This window comes from Osmerus eperlanus, chromosome 25, assembly GCF_963692335.1.
Source record: "Osmerus eperlanus chromosome 25, fOsmEpe2.1, whole genome shotgun sequence".
In the NCBI taxonomy this organism is placed as follows: Eukaryota; Metazoa; Chordata; class Actinopteri; order Osmeriformes; family Osmeridae; genus Osmerus; species Osmerus eperlanus.
In genome coordinates, this window is record NC_085042.1 from 1,951,723 (window position 1) to 1,970,247 (window position 18,525).

The 18,525-nt window shown below is 48.3% G+C and overlaps 2 protein-coding genes across 2 annotated transcripts in view; both read right to left on the minus strand.

Annotated features, from left to right (window-relative positions):
- Window positions 1-224: 224 nt before the first annotated feature.
- On the minus strand, window positions 225-4,069 carry star (steroidogenic acute regulatory protein). Its single transcript, XM_062451549.1, has 7 exons — window positions 3,834-4,069; window positions 2,971-3,078; window positions 2,465-2,595; window positions 1,977-2,135; window positions 1,578-1,762; window positions 1,213-1,306; window positions 225-921 (listed from the first exon to the last, which is right to left on the minus strand). The coding sequence occupies exons 1-7, from the start codon at window positions 3,895-3,897 to the stop codon at window positions 802-804; spliced, it is 861 nt and encodes a 286-aa protein (XP_062307533.1). The 5' UTR covers window positions 3,898-4,069; the 3' UTR covers window positions 225-801.
- Window positions 4,070-7,351: 3,282 nt separating this feature from the next.
- The window catches only part of grk5l (G protein-coupled receptor kinase 5 like), a 26,611-nt gene continuing 15,437 nt past the window's right edge, over window positions 7,352-18,525 (minus strand). The window contains exons 2-16 of the mRNA XM_062451529.1: window positions 15,346-15,441; window positions 15,132-15,244; window positions 13,390-13,467; window positions 13,192-13,289; window positions 12,503-12,595; window positions 12,259-12,322; window positions 12,012-12,152; window positions 11,693-11,883; window positions 11,534-11,571; window positions 11,286-11,375; window positions 10,441-10,649; window positions 9,984-10,121; window positions 8,449-8,586; window positions 8,087-8,218; window positions 7,352-7,892 (exon numbers count right to left, since the gene is read on the minus strand). Of these exons, the coding sequence (XP_062307513.1) occupies window positions 7,809-7,892; window positions 8,087-8,218; window positions 8,449-8,586; window positions 9,984-10,121; window positions 10,441-10,649; window positions 11,286-11,375; window positions 11,534-11,571; window positions 11,693-11,883; window positions 12,012-12,152; window positions 12,259-12,322; window positions 12,503-12,595; window positions 13,192-13,289; window positions 13,390-13,467; window positions 15,132-15,244; window positions 15,346-15,441 (1,703 nt within the window). The 3' untranslated portion in view covers window positions 7,352-7,808. The remainder of the gene's footprint in view (window positions 7,893-8,086; window positions 8,219-8,448; window positions 8,587-9,983; window positions 10,122-10,440; window positions 10,650-11,285; window positions 11,376-11,533; window positions 11,572-11,692; window positions 11,884-12,011; window positions 12,153-12,258; window positions 12,323-12,502; window positions 12,596-13,191; window positions 13,290-13,389; window positions 13,468-15,131; window positions 15,245-15,345; window positions 15,442-18,525) is intronic.

Below are 18,525 nucleotides of genomic sequence, written 5' to 3' on the forward strand. Positions count from 1 at the left end.
AACTAGGAGGTCTAAGAAGGATACGACACAGCTAGGAGTTGCTTCTGTAATAGGAAGATTGTATTTATTCTACCTTGAAACTTCAGACAGTTTGGATATGTTTTTATAATGAGGCCCCCCTTTATACTTGATCTAGTAGGCCTACTGTTGGTTTTCTAATGATGTGTTTTCTAATGACTGTCCCAGTAATTTCACAATAAAACTAAACACGTTGGAAACCTCGGTACCATTGTCATAATTGCAATCATTTATTCACTTAGTGAGCATCCTTACCCGCCCTAATGGAATGCCACTGTTACAATAAATACTTTACTGAAAGTGCAAATTATACATTGAGGTTACAAAGAACAATGATATCTCCAGTGTTAGGGCATGTTTGACAGGAATAAATCGGACAGATATGGTTTCGTCTGTAATCTAAAATACTATCCTCCTCTAATCTTCTCCCCTTCAACCAAGAGGGCATACAATATAGGCTGACTGAACTAACACTACGTTGGAAGATTTGCTTTTATAATCATTTCAAATCAATGAATTGAAGGAAGCTAAAGTACTGTATAAAAATGGGAAGCCACACTAGATATTTGTGAATCGGTTTGGTGTCTTATAACACAAGGGCTGTTATGTAACAGCAGTGTTTACACAAATTCTAAGATGGTCCTAAGATCTCAGAGTTACTGTTGGCATGTACTGTGGCTATTCTCTGTGGTGATTGACATGATGGGGTGAGGGCATTTAGTTGGCCTTTTTTTGTTGGCCAGTTTGTGTTGCTTGGCAAGACACTCAGTTTGGCCAGCTGTGTCAGCAAGCAGGTGCCATCTCCATGGTAACGTTACTTGCCATCCTCTGTCTCAGGTGGTTGGCAAAGTCCACCTGTGTCTGGGAGAGAACTTTGTTTATGATGGCCTTTGGGATCCACCCCTTGAGAGAGAGAGAGAGAGAGAGAGAGAGAGAGAGAGAGAGAGAGAGAGAGAGAGAGAGAGAGAGAGAGAGAGAGAGAGAGAGAGAGAGAGAGAGAGAGAGAGAGCGAGAGAGGAGGGAGTGAGAAAGACAGGGAGAGGCAGAATGAAATAAATAAAAGAGAGCGACTTACAATCTTATTCACGTACAGATCAGAAAGCTGTCACAATATCAAGGAATCGGTAACTCCGCAGATGAAATGGATCTATGGAGTTATGAATATGCAAACAGAGAAAAGAGCATTCTGCATACCTTTAAGTCTATACTTAGCAACCAGGTGAACTTGGTCTTGTTTGGGTCCTCTGCACTAGGCCTCATGACTATACAGGTGGGCCCATTCTCTGCCCTGGGAGAGACAACAGACACACAGTATCAACATATGGAGTCATTCCATCTATCATTTATACATCCATCCATTTGTCAATCATCTATTTATCCCTCCCTCCCTCCACTCCCTCCCTCCCTCCCGCCTTCCTACAGTGTGTGAGGTGGTGTGTGAGGTGGTGTGTGAGGTGGTGTGTGAGGTGGTGTGTGAGGTGGTGTGTGAGGTGGTGTGTGAGGTGGTGTGTCAGGTGGTGTGTCAGGTGGTGTGTCAGGTGGTGTGTCAGGTGGTGTACCTGACGACGCCCCTCTGCTGGGGCATGCCGGGGTGCTCGGTGGACATGCCTGCCAGGAAGCAGGTGGAGCCGCGTCGTTTGGCACAGCGGACACTCACAAAGTCCCGCGGGCCCACAACGTTACCTGGCGTCTCTGCGGAAACCTCATGGGTCACCATGGTGTCCTGACCGATCTTCTGGAGGATCTGAAACAGGGTAAACAGGACACGCACATGGATAAATACATCAATAAGGAAAAGTGAGAGAGAGAGAGAGAGAGAGAGAGAGAGAGAGGGAGGGAGAGAGAGAGAGAGAGAGAGAGAGAGAGAGAGAGAGAGAGAGAGGAAGGGAGAAAGAACAGAACTAGAACTGAGGTAATAGCCTGAGGCTGCATGTGCCCTTCCTTTAACCAGTCTTCACCTTGACCTGCTTGACATTAGGGTTCCACTGGCCCATCTCCTCCATGTTCCCCACCAGCTCCCCGTATAGCCTGTCAGACGGCTCATCCAGAAGCACCTCCAGCTTGAAGACTTTCCCCAGCTCGGGCAGAACCTTACTCAGAACCTTATCTCCGTTAGCCTAGGAGAGAGACAGGGGACAAGGCAGGGCAGTTAAACACTGCCAAATTCAGACTGCATACTCAATTTGTTTTCCCCACTGTTATGAAACCAACGGATCCCTCAAGCGCCTCTAAGCGCTATGACAATGCGTTCGCGTGGGGAGGGTACAGCTCAGTGGAAGAGCATTTAACTGCAGATCTAGAAGTTGCAAGTCCCCCCCCCTACCCTTTACTGTACATTGCTTGGTGAAAAAAAAAGTGTCCGTCAAATGAATACTTTATTATTATTATTATTATTATCCAGGTACATGTCCCAGGTGTGATTGTGTGGTGTTCCTGCTCCACTCACAGCGATGATCTCCGTGGTCCAGCCGTCCTCATGGTTCAGGATGCTGATGGACTTCTGCAGTGCCTCCTCCCCCTGCTTCATGTAGCACACCTCCTCGTCGCTGTAGCCCCGCTCCTCCTCGATACGGGAGCCTGGAGGAAAGCAGATGCAATATGACACACTCCTCGTGTGTGTGGGTGCGTGTGTGTGTGTGTTTTGGACATTGTGAACGCTGAACATCAAGGGCAGAGATTGAGGTAGAAAGAGCAATCTTAACATCTCACACGAGATGCTATCGGTCTTCCAGAGACATGCCGGTTCTGCCCCCAGTCTCAACACTGGGCCGTCGCCACACAACCCCCCCATGGCCCTGAGTCAACAGCAGGGCTGTAGATTGTGAATTGTTTTGATCTGTCAGCGAGCCACTGAGATATCTCTTGGGCTGGGAAGGACCAATGACACGGTAGATTACTAAAAGGTGTGGCTGCAGTGACCAATGCAGGCTCAGGTTGTTAAGGAGGACTTACCGAGTAGAGAGCTCCTGCGTCGGACGCTGTTGATCCAGGGGCTGGGGCCGGGTCCTGCCAGCCTGCTGAGCTCATGCTGGATGGCAACCATGGCATTCTTCCTCAGGCCTGGGAATGGAGGGAGAGGGAAAGAGGGAGAGAGACATATATAGAGAAAGACAGACACAGAGAGAGAAAGAGAGAGAGAGAGACAGACAGACAGAACACGAGAAGTGAAGGAGGGAATGGAAAAAGACAGGCAAAACAATAGAGTATGGGAATAGTAGGGAAAAGATATGAAAGAGAGAGAGAAAATGAGAAATAAAGAAAGAGTGAATGGAAAAGGGACAGGCAGAACAATGTGTATGAGTATATGAGCAGTGATTATGGAGAAAGGAGGAAGACAGAGAGAGAGAGAGAGAGAGAGAGAGAGAGAGAGAGAGAGAGAGAGAGAGAGAGAGAGAGAGAGAGAGAGAGAGAGAGAGAGAAATAGAAAGAGAGGCAGGACATTATCAAACTACACCAGCCCAGCAACATGAAACAATACTTTGTTTGTTACACAATATGTAAGGTGTCAATGCAATTTGGTACATGGTGAGTTTAGACAAATAGGGATGAGGATATATATATTATTTTTTTTTTAAGAATAATAAAGAAAGAATACAATGTTTAGTACCAAATAAGGCTAACCAGGCTTGCTACCTCTAGAAATGTCTACAGACCACTAGAGCCATCTACAGACCACTAGACATGTGTACAGACCTCTAGAGATGTATACAGACCACTAGAGAGGTCTACAGACCACTAGACATGTGTACAGACCTCTAGAGATGTATACAGCCCACTAGAGAGGTCTACAGACCTTTTCAAGCCCTCACTCTCACCTGTCATGTTCCTCGTGTGGCGGTAGGAGATGCCAGCACACAGCTTGAAGGTAGCAGGTAACATCTTGTATCAGTGCGAATTCTTCTGCTTCTGAAAGAATGTAGGGGTTCTGTGTAACGAATAGGAGACTAAGAGGACTTTCTAGCAAACGGTCTTCCAGACAGAGCGAGCCGAGTGGAGAGCAGTGGTGTGTGTCGCCTTGGATGATTTTCTGCTTTCTGTAGGGCGTGTGGCTCTTTATACCAACCTTTGCAAGGCCGTCCTGTTGTCATCCCCCAGATAAACACATACATCATCCGCCTGTTCCTGTGGCCAAGGACGCATCTAGGGCTTCACAAGAATGTCTCGGACTCTCGCAGACACTGTGTCAGATAACATGCAGTCCTCTGGCCCACTGAGGCACACGCGCACACACACACACAGGAAGAAACACGGAGGTGCACAAACACACCAACAGACACACTCTAAAGCATTCACAGCAATACACATGCTCACTCTCTCACACACACACACACACACACAAGAAAATCTCCCCGTTACATGCACACAAGAACATCGTCCATTTGTGCTTGATAACGTGGAGGTCCTACCAGTAAACTATGGCTCCACCCTCACTGTTTCTGAAGGCATTGTGTTATTGTTGCACTGTGCCTGGTAGCTAAGATATGGTTACTTTACACTCTGCCTGGTAGCTAAGATGTGGTTACTTTTCACTGTGCCTGGTAGCTAAGATGTGGTTACTTTACACTGTGCCTGGTAGCTAAGATGTGGTTACTTTACACTCTGCCTGGTAGCTAAGATGTGGTTACTTTACACTGTGCCTGGTAGCTGAGATGTGGTTACTTTACACTGTGCCTGGTAGCTGAAATGTGATTACTTTACACTGTGCCTGGTAGCTGAGATGTGATTACTTTACACTGTACCTGGAAAATAAAGATTGCCATTGCTGGACTCTGAACCACAAAATACTGTCACACAATAAATGAATACATTGTAAAATGTAAATGTACAACTAATCTTAGGTCTGTTTCCTTTGACCAGAGCTGTTCTAATGACTCACAAGTTTTCATAATATCCCAGTCCAAACAGTCACGACATGCTGACTACTGGTACCGGCTCTGTGTTACTGGTGTTGCTGGTGTCAGAGTGGCCTGATTCCCAGCGTTCTCCTCGCAGGCTGTAGCTGTTGATGTCCCCACTGTTGACACTCTATCCATCAAGCAGCCCCACGGGCTGAGATAACCTTGCTCTCTCGCTCCAACCGAAACCACACGGCATCTAACAGCAACATTGCTCCAGAGAGCAGCGCGTCACACAAGGCCCGAGTCAACACCGCTCAAGAACACGCAAGCAGGAAGAGAGGTCACGAGGGCCGAAAAATACAGGGAGGAAGAGGAGGAAAAGAAGAAAAAAAGCAAGAGGACAGGATAATAACTCCTGGAGCAGAGATCGTCAGGGTCTTTTCCAGGGTGAGTATGGCATCAGGACTGGAACACCCAGATCCCAGTATTATCTGAGACTGCTCTGCAGGGCGGGGCTTGTAAGGGGGGGTTTGCAGTCAGCCCCATGGGCCATGGCCTGCCTTTTCCTGTACACGCCCCTGAGAAGGCCCAATAAGGGATGGGTATAGCTGAGTGGTAGAACATGGGGATGGGTATAGCTCAGTGGTAGAGCATGGGGATGGGTATAGCTCAGTGGTAGAACATGGGGATGTTTGTAGCGTAATGGTAGAGTATGGGGATGGGCATAGCTCAGTGGTAGAGCACAAGGATATCTCCTCCTCTAGATCCTACACTGGTATTGATGATGAGGATGGTGATGAGTTATATGAATATGGTAATTATCATGCTGTATGAGCATGTCATGTGCATGATTGTCAGGCGACAGAAGACACAGCCATGTCTATCAAGTCCTCACAGTGCCTACTTGACGATGTTTTGACACAAAAACAAGGGTTAGAGAGACAGGGTGTCAGACAGGAGACACACAGACTCAGATCAGGCTTTATTAGGAGCAACAGGACACAGTGGGTTTGGCATTACATGCACTTAGTCAGCACCTTAATATACATTCTCACAGTCTCCCTCTCTTCCTTGCTCCTCCACTCCTCTCCTTTCTGGCCAACCAAAGTGTGTGTGTGTGGTTCCCACAGAAACAAAAAGGATAGGACAGTTAATAAAGAACGTGCAAACGTTCATGTGGTCGAGATAACTCCAATAAGGAGGCACTTTTCCCTGTCCCTGACTAGTCAAGTTCTTGGAGAGTTTATTGTAGGGAGTTTATTTTGATTTCATTTACTGCAACGTTTGTTGGCATTCCCTACAATAAGAAACATATACATTTCTTAATTTAAGATTATGAATCATCCCTCCATTTGGATTGGCGCGCTCGAAGTTCAGTTCCCTGTCAGGGGGCCCTTATCAATGATGTGCCGTGCCCAGGATGATGGGGGGCATCTCAATACTCCACTTCCCTTCCTCTAAGATGACAAGGCTCGCTCCGAGGGTGTTTCCGTCCGTCCTTCTCCTGCCCCGTGTCTTCAGCTCAGCGTAGACAACGCAAGGGAGAGGAGGGGCTCTGAAGGAGAGAGAACACACACGGCCGGGGGGAGGATGAAGGAGAAGGGGAGCCTTTGTCTCTGTCCATGGGAAAGCCATGCCGGACCCATCAAAGACCCCCACCAAGTCTACATTCTACCCAACACCACAACTGAGACACTGAGAGGGAGAAGAAACCATTTCCTTTCGTGAGTTTTAAGTGACCCTGTGAAAACCGCTTTTTACGGGGGTTCCCGGGTCGTGGTGGAACCCCGGGGAGCCGGCGTGAAGCTGGACCTTCCTCTTCACTTCCTGTCTGGGCATGCTCGTCATGACAACACCCAAACAGCTGGAGAAAGGAGAAACAGCATGGCTGAAAGTACTGTGTGCCCGGTCCTCGAGAAACACCACATAGACAGACCATACAGTACTAGATGGCCCCACAATAGTAATCATACAGTACATGTCAGAGGTAAAACAACATCTTTACTATAAAAACAGACTGATAGGTAGATAAATGGCATTCATGTTTCCGTCTTTGAAATGTAACATTGTAAGAAGGAAGTCCCAAGTTAGGTTGTATTCATATCATAACATTGACAGGCTCCGAATGTGTGTGTGTGTGTGTGTGATTCAGATGGGACACAATTGCAGACTCACATTACTTGGAGGATCAATAGTAAAATAGGTACCAGACTTTTTTTTCAGGTTCTGGTCCAAGGTGATCCTAATGGTGCTTAGTATGTGAACATAAACATTGACACAAACAACATAACTGGATCTTTGGCCTGAGTGTTATACATGGCAATGCACATGGTGTTGAGGTTGTTGAGGTGGTGGTGGTGTCTGATTCATGAAATGAATGTGTGCTTGAGAGAGAGATGGAGAAAGAAAGGGGGGGAGCAAGAAAAGGAAAAAGAGAAAGAAATAGAAAGAAAAAGAGGACAACAAGGAAATACCAGAGTGAGTATGAGTGTACATTTATGCAAGGTTTTCCTTTTCCTTTTCCATTTTTTTTTTTTTTTTAAACAACATCTAGAACAATATTTCCACAAAGACCCCATCTTGTATTCCCTGTGGTGGTCTTATAGACTCAGTGGATCCCCTGAATTAGCTTCATTTCATGTCTTTTACGTCGACGTCAGTGGCTCTTCTCAAGTCCAGCAGTCCTGAGGGTAAGTGAGTAAGGTGTCTGAACATTTCCAAACGTCTCGGCATTGTTGAACGTTCCTCGAACCCCACGCTCCCCTGAGCTCTTAGGCCTTGGTCAAGGTGAAAGGTCAAGGGGTCAGGTGTTTCTCCTGGACTGACCCCAGGCTAGGGCGGGATCCCTCAGGATGACTGACAGCTGGTCAGGCCGGGTGTAAACCAATCAGCAGCAGGTATGTCCTCTATGCTCCGCCCTCTCTGTGTGAGCGCCACACAGGGTCTTGGCCACTAGGGGGCAGAGTGGGACATGGAGTCCACTGAGTTTACGCTGGAAGACTGCACCCGGCTGTTGGCAATGGATACCTCTGGGTGCTGGAGGGGGTGTGTGGGGGCACACACAGAACCAACAACATAGGAAGAGAGAGAGACAGAGGTCAATCACAAAAGAAGCGTGTTTCTCTGCACGTCATTTGTGTAATAAGCGTGTGTGTGTCTGTGTGGGGGGTTATACGTGTGAGTCTGTGTGTAGTTACACGTGTGTGTCTGTGTGTGTGTGTGTGTCTCACGTGTCTCCTGAAGATCCGGTCCAGCAGACTGCGCCGGGGGGGCTCTGGGGGCAGCGACCAGTCCAGGTCTGGGGGCCGGGAGCCCAGGGGCCCAAACAGGTTCAAATCACTGAAACACTCTGTCTCTATCATCTACCAGAGGGAGGGAGGGAGAGGGAGGGAGGGAGGGAGGGAGGGAAGGAAGAACATCGGGAGGGGAATAGAGTGGGGGAGAAGAAGAGAGGGAGGGATTAAATTGAATCCCGGTGTTTAAAGTACTTCTGAGTTTGTATGTTTTGTCAAACATCCAAACACAACTACACACACACACACACACACACACACACACACACACACACACACACGCACACATCACAACATACCTCATTCTGCCAGGGGATAGACACACAGCCTGTAGAAAATTTGGAGTAGAAGTCGTTGTCCGTTTGGTCCAGATTGACACCCTTCACCGTGGAGAACTGCTCAATGTCCAACACATCCTTACAGTACACTGCCCGAGGCTGAGTGCAGGGAGGGGAGGAGGGGTGGGAGGATGGACAGTAGGAGAGAAGAGGAAGGAGGGACAAGAGGAGGGACAGCATTGATTAACCCTTTAAAGAGGGAGATGGGCCAAAGACAATGGAGGACAAATAAGCTAATTCCATAGTATGTTTATAATAGTAATGATAATAATAAAGGAGTGGCATTTAACTGGTATTCCCTAAATGTAATAAATGAGTGCTGTGTTGCGCGCACACACACACACACACGCGCACACACACACACATGCGCACACACACACACACACACACACACACACACACACACACACACACACACAATAACAGAGCAGAGGTCTGTACTACAAAATAAGTTAAATATACCCACAATATATTTTAGTTAGCTGGCTGAACTAAGCTTAACAACAGCCATCACATGAAAGCGGTGTCACAATGGTGGTTATCAACTGAGGGCGTTCACGTAAAAGGGGCAGTGTTTGCACCATGTGACCAATCGCAAACATGGACTGCATATCTGACCCAAGATGAGCAAACTATAATATTAAACAAATATGAAGAAATAATATAATACAGGCTGAAAGAAGGTGTCAGATGGCTGAGCGGTTAGGGAATCGGGCTATTAAATCAGAAAGTTGCCGGTTCGATTTGGGCTGTGCCATATGACGTTGTGTCCTTGGGCAAGGCACTTCACCCTACTTGCCTCGAGGGGGGAATGTCCCTGTACTTACTGTAAGTTGCTCTGGATAAGAGCGTCTGCTAAATGACTAAATGTAAAAGCAATACCGTTGCTGCTGCCAAAGACTGGAAGGAAAGCTGGCACACATGGGCAACTGTGTGAATGCGTAAGTTAATAGGCTTATCGATATCACTGTCCCAGAATTACGGCACCAGCAGATCTGACTATATTAACAACTGTATTTCATTACATAATGTGTTGCTTAGATGTATGCTTTTGGCGTGTAAGGCAATTTCAGCCTTATTCTTTCAGCCGCAGAATGGTGTTCAACAGTCTCGGAAACAAATAAAGAACAAATATTGAACATGAATTCAAACCAGTATTGGCTTAAGGAAATCACACTTGCAAATTTTATAAGGTCAAAAGTAAAAGGCTTTAGTGTTTAATCAGACTCTGTTTTAAGATGATATTGGTATAAGATACTCGTCAGTGCATATATATATATATATATATATATATATATATATAGATATATTGTGTATATGCACTATACACCTCATTTTGCATACATAAGATATTCATCTTAGGTATCTTGTATATATATATATATACACAAGGGTGTGTGTGTATTTGCATATACACACCCACACCCACACAGGGTATACTATAAGAGAGCAGGTGTGTGTATGTGACCCTGCTGTGGCTGACAGCAGGTTCTTACGTCAGGGACAAAGGAGGGGTTCAGGATTCCAGCCTCCAGCCTCTTGAAGTTGATGTTCTTGAAGAAGGGATGGGCCTGTACCCCTGCCACACCCTCCGCCTGACAGCCCAGACGCTGCTTAGGGTCTTTGGTCAGCAACTGGAGGGGGAGGGAGGGAGGGAGGATAGAATGAGGGACAGAGAGGGAGGGAGAAATAAAGAGACAGAGAGAGGGGAGGGTGGGAGAGAGGGAGAGCAAGAGAGAGCGGGGAGGGATGGAGGGATGGAGGGGAGAAGGGCGGGAGAGGGAGGGAAAGAGGAGGAGCGAGGGAGAGAGAAGGAGGGAAGAGAGTGGGAGAGCGTGAGAGGGGGAGACACTTTCAATATAATAGATGACCTCGTTCATTCACAAGTAACACCACGGATTAGTCAATCAATCGCTCGACCACCGCGTCAGCCCGTCCATGAGAGCTCCTCACCATCCTACAGACGGCCTTGGTGTCCTCCGTGAATTTGTCGCTGTACTCCTCCTCTTCCTCCTGCACCCTCTTCTCCACCTCCTCCCTCTTCACGCGCTCCTTGCGAGCGCGGAAGGGCGATCGTCCCGCGGTCATCTCGTAGATCAGACAGCCCAGGCCCCACCAGTCAGGGCTCATCCCATAGCGCTCGTTATTGATCACCTCGGGAGCTGCACACACACACACACACGCACACACACACACACACACACACGCACACACACACCGCACGTGCACATTCATATGTACGTTTACATCCACCGTAAGCTGTTGGTCGTGTGGTGATGTTTTGACAGTTTTTTGAATTCAGGATGTGGTTGATATGTAGCCCGCCCATGTGTCAACATATCATGTGCGGCAGCAGTGTGTGTGCATGTTGTGTTGTAGCTAGCTGTGTGTGTGTTGTAGCTGTGTGCATGTGTGGTGTTGCAGCTCTGTGTTGTGTTGTACCTGTGTGTGTGCATGTTGTGTTGTAGCTGTGTGTGTGTATTGTGTTGCAGCTGTGTGTGTGTGTTGTAGCTGTGTGTGTGTGTATTGCGTTGCAGCTGTGTGTGTTTGGTAGCTGTGTGTGTGTGTTTGGTAGCTGTGTGTGTGTTTGGTAGCTGTGTGTGTGTGTGTGTGTGTGTTTGGTAGCTGTGTGTGTATGTGTGTTTGGTAGCTGTGTGTGTGTTTCAGCTGTGTGTGTGTGTGTTTGGTAGCTGTGTGTGTGTGTGTTTGGTAGCTGTGTGTGTGTGTGTGTGTTTGGTAGCTGTGTGTGTGTTGCAGCTGTGTGTGTGTGTGTGTCATGACAGGCGGGGCGTGCTTACCCATGTACCCCACCGTTCCCACACGGCCTCTAATCAGGTCACTGTCAGGCACTTTGATAGCCAGGCCCAAGTCCGAGATACGGATGTGTCCTGCAGAGTCAGGGGTCAGCGATTAAAACAGAAACACACCTACGAACTGTGTTCCAGGAATGACAGATATGTTGAAGAAGTGATGCAGTTAGTTAACATTAATCTATATATCTCCGGTATCCATGTGAAAGAGGTATCTGGACAGAGAGTAAACTCACCGTTATCATCTAACAGAATATTCTCTGGTTTTAAATCCCTGGAAGAATGGTTCAAAGCCAGAGTTAGCTGTGCAGTTCGGTGCATCCTCAGAACACAGTATACAGAAGTGCGCACGCCCGACCGACCGACCGCCCGCACGCACACACACACACACACACCTGTAGACGATGGCCTCTCTGTGCAGGTGGTGGAGGCCACAGCAGATCTGGGCAGCATAGAACTGGACTCGGTCCTTCTCAAAGCCAGGAGTGCCCATGTTGTAGATGTGGAACTTCAGATCTCCTCCGTTCATGATGGTCAGGACCAGACACAGAGCATCTTTGGTCTCATATGCGTAGGCTAAACTGACCTGGGGAGACGAGAGATAGAGGTGTAGTCCCAGTTCTAGGACTAGACTAGAGCAGTGCTGAGGTATTAGCTCTCGAAGGACTAGACTCTAGAACAGCGCTGATGCATTACTTCTAGAAAGACACTCACAACAAAGCGACTGTTGACCCTCTCCAGGATCTGCTTCTCGTTGAGGGCCATGGACTCTCCTTTCCTCTTCTTGATCCTTTTCTTCTCCAGCTTCTTACAGGCGTACATCTTCCCTGTGGCTCTCACCTGACACGCACACACCTGGCACACACACACACACACACACACACACACCACGACATCATCATCATCTTCCTCCTCCTCCCCATCATAATGATCATAATGAGGACACAACGAGATGCCTCACCTCTCCGAAACCTCCCTTTCCCAGCACTCGGTACTGTCTGAAGGTGTCTTTAGTGATCGGTAGTCTAAAACACACACACACACACACAAACACAAACACAGAAACATGTTGAACCGGCATCAGACAGAGGACTTCCAAGGATGTTGGTCATCTTTGTGTCACTGAGCCGAGGGTGTGGATGGGTGAGGATGGGTCCCGGCCCAGTGGGAGTGTGTGTGGACAGCATCAGTCTGGAAAGCCTCACTTTTCCAGCATCTTCCACTGCAGAAAGCGGTCAAAGTGCATGCTGTTCTGGTAGTCGGAGAACGCAGCTCCACTCAGATACTCATGGAGGGCCCTGGGAACACACACACACACAATCACTAACATCACACAAAGTGCCCACAAAAACTAGTGTTACATACAGTAGATAGGTCCTGTATTTGGTCATTGCTCCCAGAGCTACAGTTACTTGAGCGCAGATAAGAGAGCAGCTCAGTTGAAGATAAGAGAGGCACTCAGTCACCACACGCACACTAGGTGACCTGCAGTTAACACCAAGCCCTTTTTGTGCCAAGCCAAGATAAAAAGGCTGGAACTGTACTGTCCTGACACCGAGAGGGAGAGAGAGACAGAACGATGGAAAGAGACCGGGAGAGAGAGATATTGAGAGAGGACAGAGAGAGAGAGGACAGAGAGAGAGAGAGAGAGGACAGAGAGAGAGAGGACAGAGAGAGAGAGGACAGAGAGAGAGAGAGGACAGAGAGAGAGAGAGAGGACAGAGAGAAAGAGAGAGAGAGAGAGAAGAGAGAGAGAGAGAGAGAGAGAGAGAGAGAGAGAGAGAGAGACTGGGTAAGACAGAGGGAGAGATGCCCCTTTCAGAAAACCTGAAAATGTGAGACAGTATGTGTGTTAGTGGGAGTCAAATATCAACAAGAGAGAGCGTAAACTCACTTGCAGCAGCCACTGAAGATCTCCTTACAGGGGCTTAGCTCCAGGTTCTCTCTGCACTGCTCAGCGAAAACCACTGCTGCCTCAACACACTCCGAAGACTGCACACACACCCCACACACACACACACACACGTGAGTAGAGACTAATGGCCAGTGTAACATCATTAGGAGCTGTGGAGCAGGCCCAGGAGAAACTCACGTCTTTAGAGAGGAACGTACTGAGGATCTGCTCTCCCCTGGTCCTCAGTTTCTCATCCGGGGTCATCTCATAGTCCTCCTAGAACACAACAAGACAAGATGACACGGCGGCCGAGCATCAACGCTCGCTTGATAAAGGTTGTTTGTGTGCGTGGTAGGGAAGAAGAACTGGGGTATGGGATTACTGCGGATGCGCATTACGAAAACACCAATGAGACACAAAGGCGCGTATGCCGACTCTCTCCTCGTCTCCCTCTCGAGCGCTCCCTGTCTTTCTTTCCATCCGTCTCCCTCTCCCGTGTCCCTCCCTCTCTCCCGCTCACACACACACAAACATACACTGCTGGTGACTCCATATGTGACCCCACGTTGCCTGGCAACCACACAGCAAACACGGCGGGATTCCAGCAGGTCTTGGAGTGTCACAGTGTGTCACACCGGCGTCACCAGCTTTCCGTTACACACACACACCCGCCAACACACACATTCACACACACACACATGCAGGCTTTAAAAAGCACTAGCGTCACTTGTGCTTATGGGTGCAACAATGTCTCTATAGACCCCAATACCACACAAACACAAATATAATTTGAACAAGGAGGACAGGGTAGGCAATAGTCTGCCTTGATTTGTAACTGACTTTGTGTGGTGTGTGTGTGTGTTCTACAGCCAAAAGGCCAAAAGGGCGTCTCCACTTCCTTTGGCTGAACCCTAAGGATAAGAATGACATGGCTTGTTGTGTGTGTTGGGGTCAAGTTCCTTCTCAAAGGCTCATAAACCTGGGAGGTCTGATCTAACAGCACAGGACTGGTTAACACTTGCAGAGCACGCACACACACACACACTTCCACTGACGTAAGAGGAGCCACAGGGACCCCTAAGCACATTCCTGCCAACACACACACCAGCAGCTCCATTGTGATTGTGTCTTGTTGATATTTGACTCCCACTAACACACATACTGTCTCACATTTTCAGGTTTTCTGAAAGGGGCATCTCTCCCTCTGTCTTAACCAGTCTCACACTCACACTCACACTCACACTCACACTCACACTCACACTCACACTCACACTCACACTCACACTCACACTCACACTCACACTCACACTCACACTCACACTCACACTCACACTCACACTCACACTCACACTCACTCTCTCTCTCTCTCTCTCTCTCTCTCTCTCTCTCTCTCTCTCTCTCTCTCTCTCGATCTCTCTCTCTCTCTCTCTCTCTCTCTCTCTCTCTCTCTCTCTCTCTCTCTCTCTCTCTCTCTCTCTCTCTCTCTCTCTCTCGTTGAATTGTTGTGTGCTGTGTATAGTGTAACATCCAGCTAACCCGTAAGGGACTAACATAGGTGTGTTAAAACAAAGAAAAACAGAAAATAAAACAGAAACCTCTCTCTCTCACCCGGGCACGCTCTCGCGCTCGGATGGTGGTGGAGTTAAGAGACCAACGAAGGTTTAGAGAGGAAGGTGGAAGTCGAGAGGAATAGGTGGAGGTAGAGAGAGGCAAGGTTTAGGGAGGGATGTAAAGTTGACAGAGATGAGGGAGGTGGAGTTCGAGAGATGGATGGATGGAGGTGGAGAGGGAGCAGAGGGGAGGCTCTGCTGACATAATCACCACTCAAGTTGATTATCTCCCAAATACCACAAGCCCCCAAACTGTTTTTAGTCTTAGTCTTGTGTGTGTGTGTGTTTGTGTGAATGGCTGTGTGCGTGCGCGTGTGTGTGGATGTGTACCAAAGCGTCCAGCAGATGGATACACCGCAGCAGTTCAGGTCTGGTCTCACAGTAGAGGCGAAACAGCAGACTACCAATGGGCTGCTTCTGACACAGACTGACATAGTCCCTCTCTGAGGAAAAACACAACACACGCTAGTGGCGTTAAGTGTCTCCGTAGCTGGGTAGTGATTATACACCATGACGGACACATCTAGTATAGAAGGGTACTCACCGATACTGTGCCCCAGCTGAACACACTGGCTTATGTGAGGGAAGCGAAGAATCTCCTTCCATTTCTTACTCCTCCCCTTCCTCTTCCCTCCTCCACCTAGCGACCAGGACCAGGAGGTGTGTGGGGGGGGGGGGGGGGAGAGTCGGGGGGAGTCAGGGGAAAGAGAGGGAGAGAGGGGGGATGTAAATATCAGTGACAAGTTTCATCACTTTGAGGGGGGCAAAGAAAGTGTGAAGGCGAGATCTACAGGAAGTGAGAGGGATTGTGTGTGAGTTTGTGTGTGTGTGTGTGTGAAAGAGGGAGGGCTGTGCTTCATGCTTCCTTGAATGAAATCATAGCCCCAGTGTGCATCATTTATAGATTACGTCTGACTTCCTCTCGAAATCCCTCCTCTCCCTCTCTCGTTTTCTTCCTCCGTGTTTTCTCTTTCCCTTCCACGCAACGCTCACTGCGTCTGTGTGTGAGTGTGAACGTGTGTGTGTGTCAGGACAGGGAATACGCTTTGTACAGCCAGATTCCTGAGTGAACACAAAGCCAAGCCAGATGCAGATTCCATCCCAATGAATAAGCTTGTGTCCAGCATCCTGCAGGAGCTAGGGGGAACCGTGTTAGCACAGGCTAGCACCTCTGCTGACCCCTACCTCCTACCTCCTCTGTCTGAGTGAGTGGGCCTTGTGTGTGTACACAGATTACATTAGATAGAACTTTATTCATCCCTGATATGAAGGGAAATTCAGATGTCAAAGCAGCCCAATAAAATTTATAATAGAAGTATGCACAATAATAATACAAGTGCAAGCAGTAAGAATGCAAGTATGCACAATAAGAAAACAGGCATACACAGTGCTAACACAATAGGCTGCGAATACTTTCACAGCCTGTGATTCTTGAATTTTTTTATTTAGAATATATTTGCAAAAATGTAAACTAAACCTTTTTTCACATCATCATTAGAGGAAACATTTATTCAATCCATTGTCGAATACGGCTGTTACATAGCAACATGTGGAATAAATGAAGCGCTGTGAATACTCTCCGGATGCACTGTATGGCTGTTACTGAAGTTCTTGTATTCTCAGTCAGAATGAAGTGTAGTGGGTGTGTGGTGTTATCCATGACGGTCGATAGTTTGGCCACCATTCTCCTCACCATTCACCTCTTTGACAGTCAGGGCTGGTCCCTAAAACAGAGCCCTCCTAATTAATTTGTCCAGTCCATCGCAATCTTTCATCGCAACGCTCTGACAGCTCACAACTGAATAGAAGATAACACCAGCCACAAGCGACTGGTAGAGCATGTTCGGCATGGACCTGCCAACTTCAAAAGGACCTGAGCCTCCTCAGAAAGAAGGCTCTGACCCTTCTTGTACGCGTTCTTGACGTCACCAGGTCCATTCCAGTGTGTGTGTGTGTGTGTGTGTGTGTGTGTGTGTGTGTGTGTGTGTGTGTGTGTGTGTGTGTGTGTGTGTGCGCGCATGTGTGGGCGGGCGAGCACGGCGTAGCGAGTGAGCGGGGCCACAGACAGAGAGACATCTTTAAGTAATAGGCCAGGAATGCTTCCTGCTGGTCTACTGTACGTCACCGATTGGCTCATCTGCTGCTTGCTGTTGGAACGCGTAGCTTTTAATGGCCTTCACAGCCTTTTACCAAATTGCCTGAAACCTGTCCTGGGATAGACACGGGTCAAACTGGCCTCGATACCTCACTTCACAGGCATGGTTACCTGGGTGGCACCTGGGTTTAGACCAGAGTGTACAAATATCTGGGAAAAAGGTTCGAAATGGAGATGTGTTTGAGATACAGAAGACATGAGATCCACTCTAAAAGAAAGGTTGACATGGTGGTTCAGTTCTGGCTTAAAGCCCAGGGGCACCAGGTTTTGGTGAGCTCCCCACTCCTACTGGTACTAAACTACTGGCCACGGAGTAGAAATGGTGGTTTCATGTAAGGGCTTGACCTGGGGTCAATGGAAACCTGTAGGGACACCCAAGTCCTCCACCCAGCCATTCAATTGTCACACAATACCAAACGTGCTCTTCCTCCCTCTCTCTGTACCTTCCTCCTTCTGTTCACCCTCCACTTCCCCCATCCTCTCTCCCTCTACATCCCTTTCCTTTTTCTAAATATCTCTCCTTACGTGATGCCCACTTCTTCCAGTTTCTCTCCCAGACGGTCTCCCTCGTAGTCTCTCCCATATCCCTCGCCTCCGCCATCTTAAGTCTCTCCATCCCCTCTCCTTCACCGACCTCTCTGTCTCTGTCTCTTTCTGTCTTCGGAATCTCTCCTCCCTCCTCCCTCAGTCTTCACCTCCATCTCTCTCTCGTCCACTCTCTGTGTTTTCATCTCTCTCTCCTTCACTCTCTCAGTTGCTCCGTCTGATGACTGTATGTCCGTCTCTCTCTTCCAGTCATCAGTGATGACATACTGTATGTCATCAGTCATCCCCCTCTGAGTCATGACCCCCACTCCCTGTTGCTAGCCAATTGCAGGGCTCCATCCTTGTTCTTGGCCAATCAATGGCCTCTATCCAGGTGGGTTAAGGTCACATGTTTACAGCTTTCGAAGCATTTGCAAGATAGACCTGCTTTTCCTGGGAAACAGCACGGGCGAACGGGACACGTCCTCACTTGGAACCTTATCTATTACAATATTACTTTACAACTGGTCACATTTGCATGTGTGTGTGTTAACAGATTTCCGAATGACACAGCTTCTCACAGCTGGTGTATGAGTGTACAGAGGAATGCGCCACGGCCATGGTAGACTGCTTAGCCAGGAGGAGCAACACGGCAGGACGACAAGGCAACCTGGGATATCTGGCAGGCTGGTTGTAACCCTAGTTACCCTATCTGGGTGGAAACGTTGGTAACTAACAACCAGAACACTACCCAGAAAGAGCCTGGGGTCTTTGGTTAACATTGTACAAGAGTGCCTCTGAAATCGATCTGGAATGTGGTGGACACAAGTTTCCAGTGGTGGTCTGCATCTGTTGTCTGCAACCCTGGTCCTCAGGGAAACATCTCAAAACATGCAGGGCAGGGGGCATGAGGACCAGGGTTGAAGACCAGTGGTTTGAATGAGCAGGAGATCTCCAGGCCTGGTGTGTAACTGGAACAGGAGATCCTCCTCGGCCCCCACTGCGTCCAGGTCACATACTGCGCAGCTCTGGTTGACAGAGTTG

Bases quoted from the DNA above. Each gene is read 5' to 3' on its own strand.
- star (XM_062451549.1), bottom strand. From the start codon at position 3,897: ATGTTACCTGCTACCTTCAAGCTGTGTGCTGGCATCTCCTACCGCCAC. The intron at 3,079-3,833 runs GTGAGAGTGAGG...CTCCATTCCCAG, and splicing joins CCACACGAGGAACATGACAG to GCCTGAGGAAGAATGCCATG. The intron at 922-1,212 runs GTATGCAGAATG...CTCTCTCTCAAG, and splicing joins TGCTAAGTATAGACTTAAAG to GGGTGGATCCCAAAGGCCAT.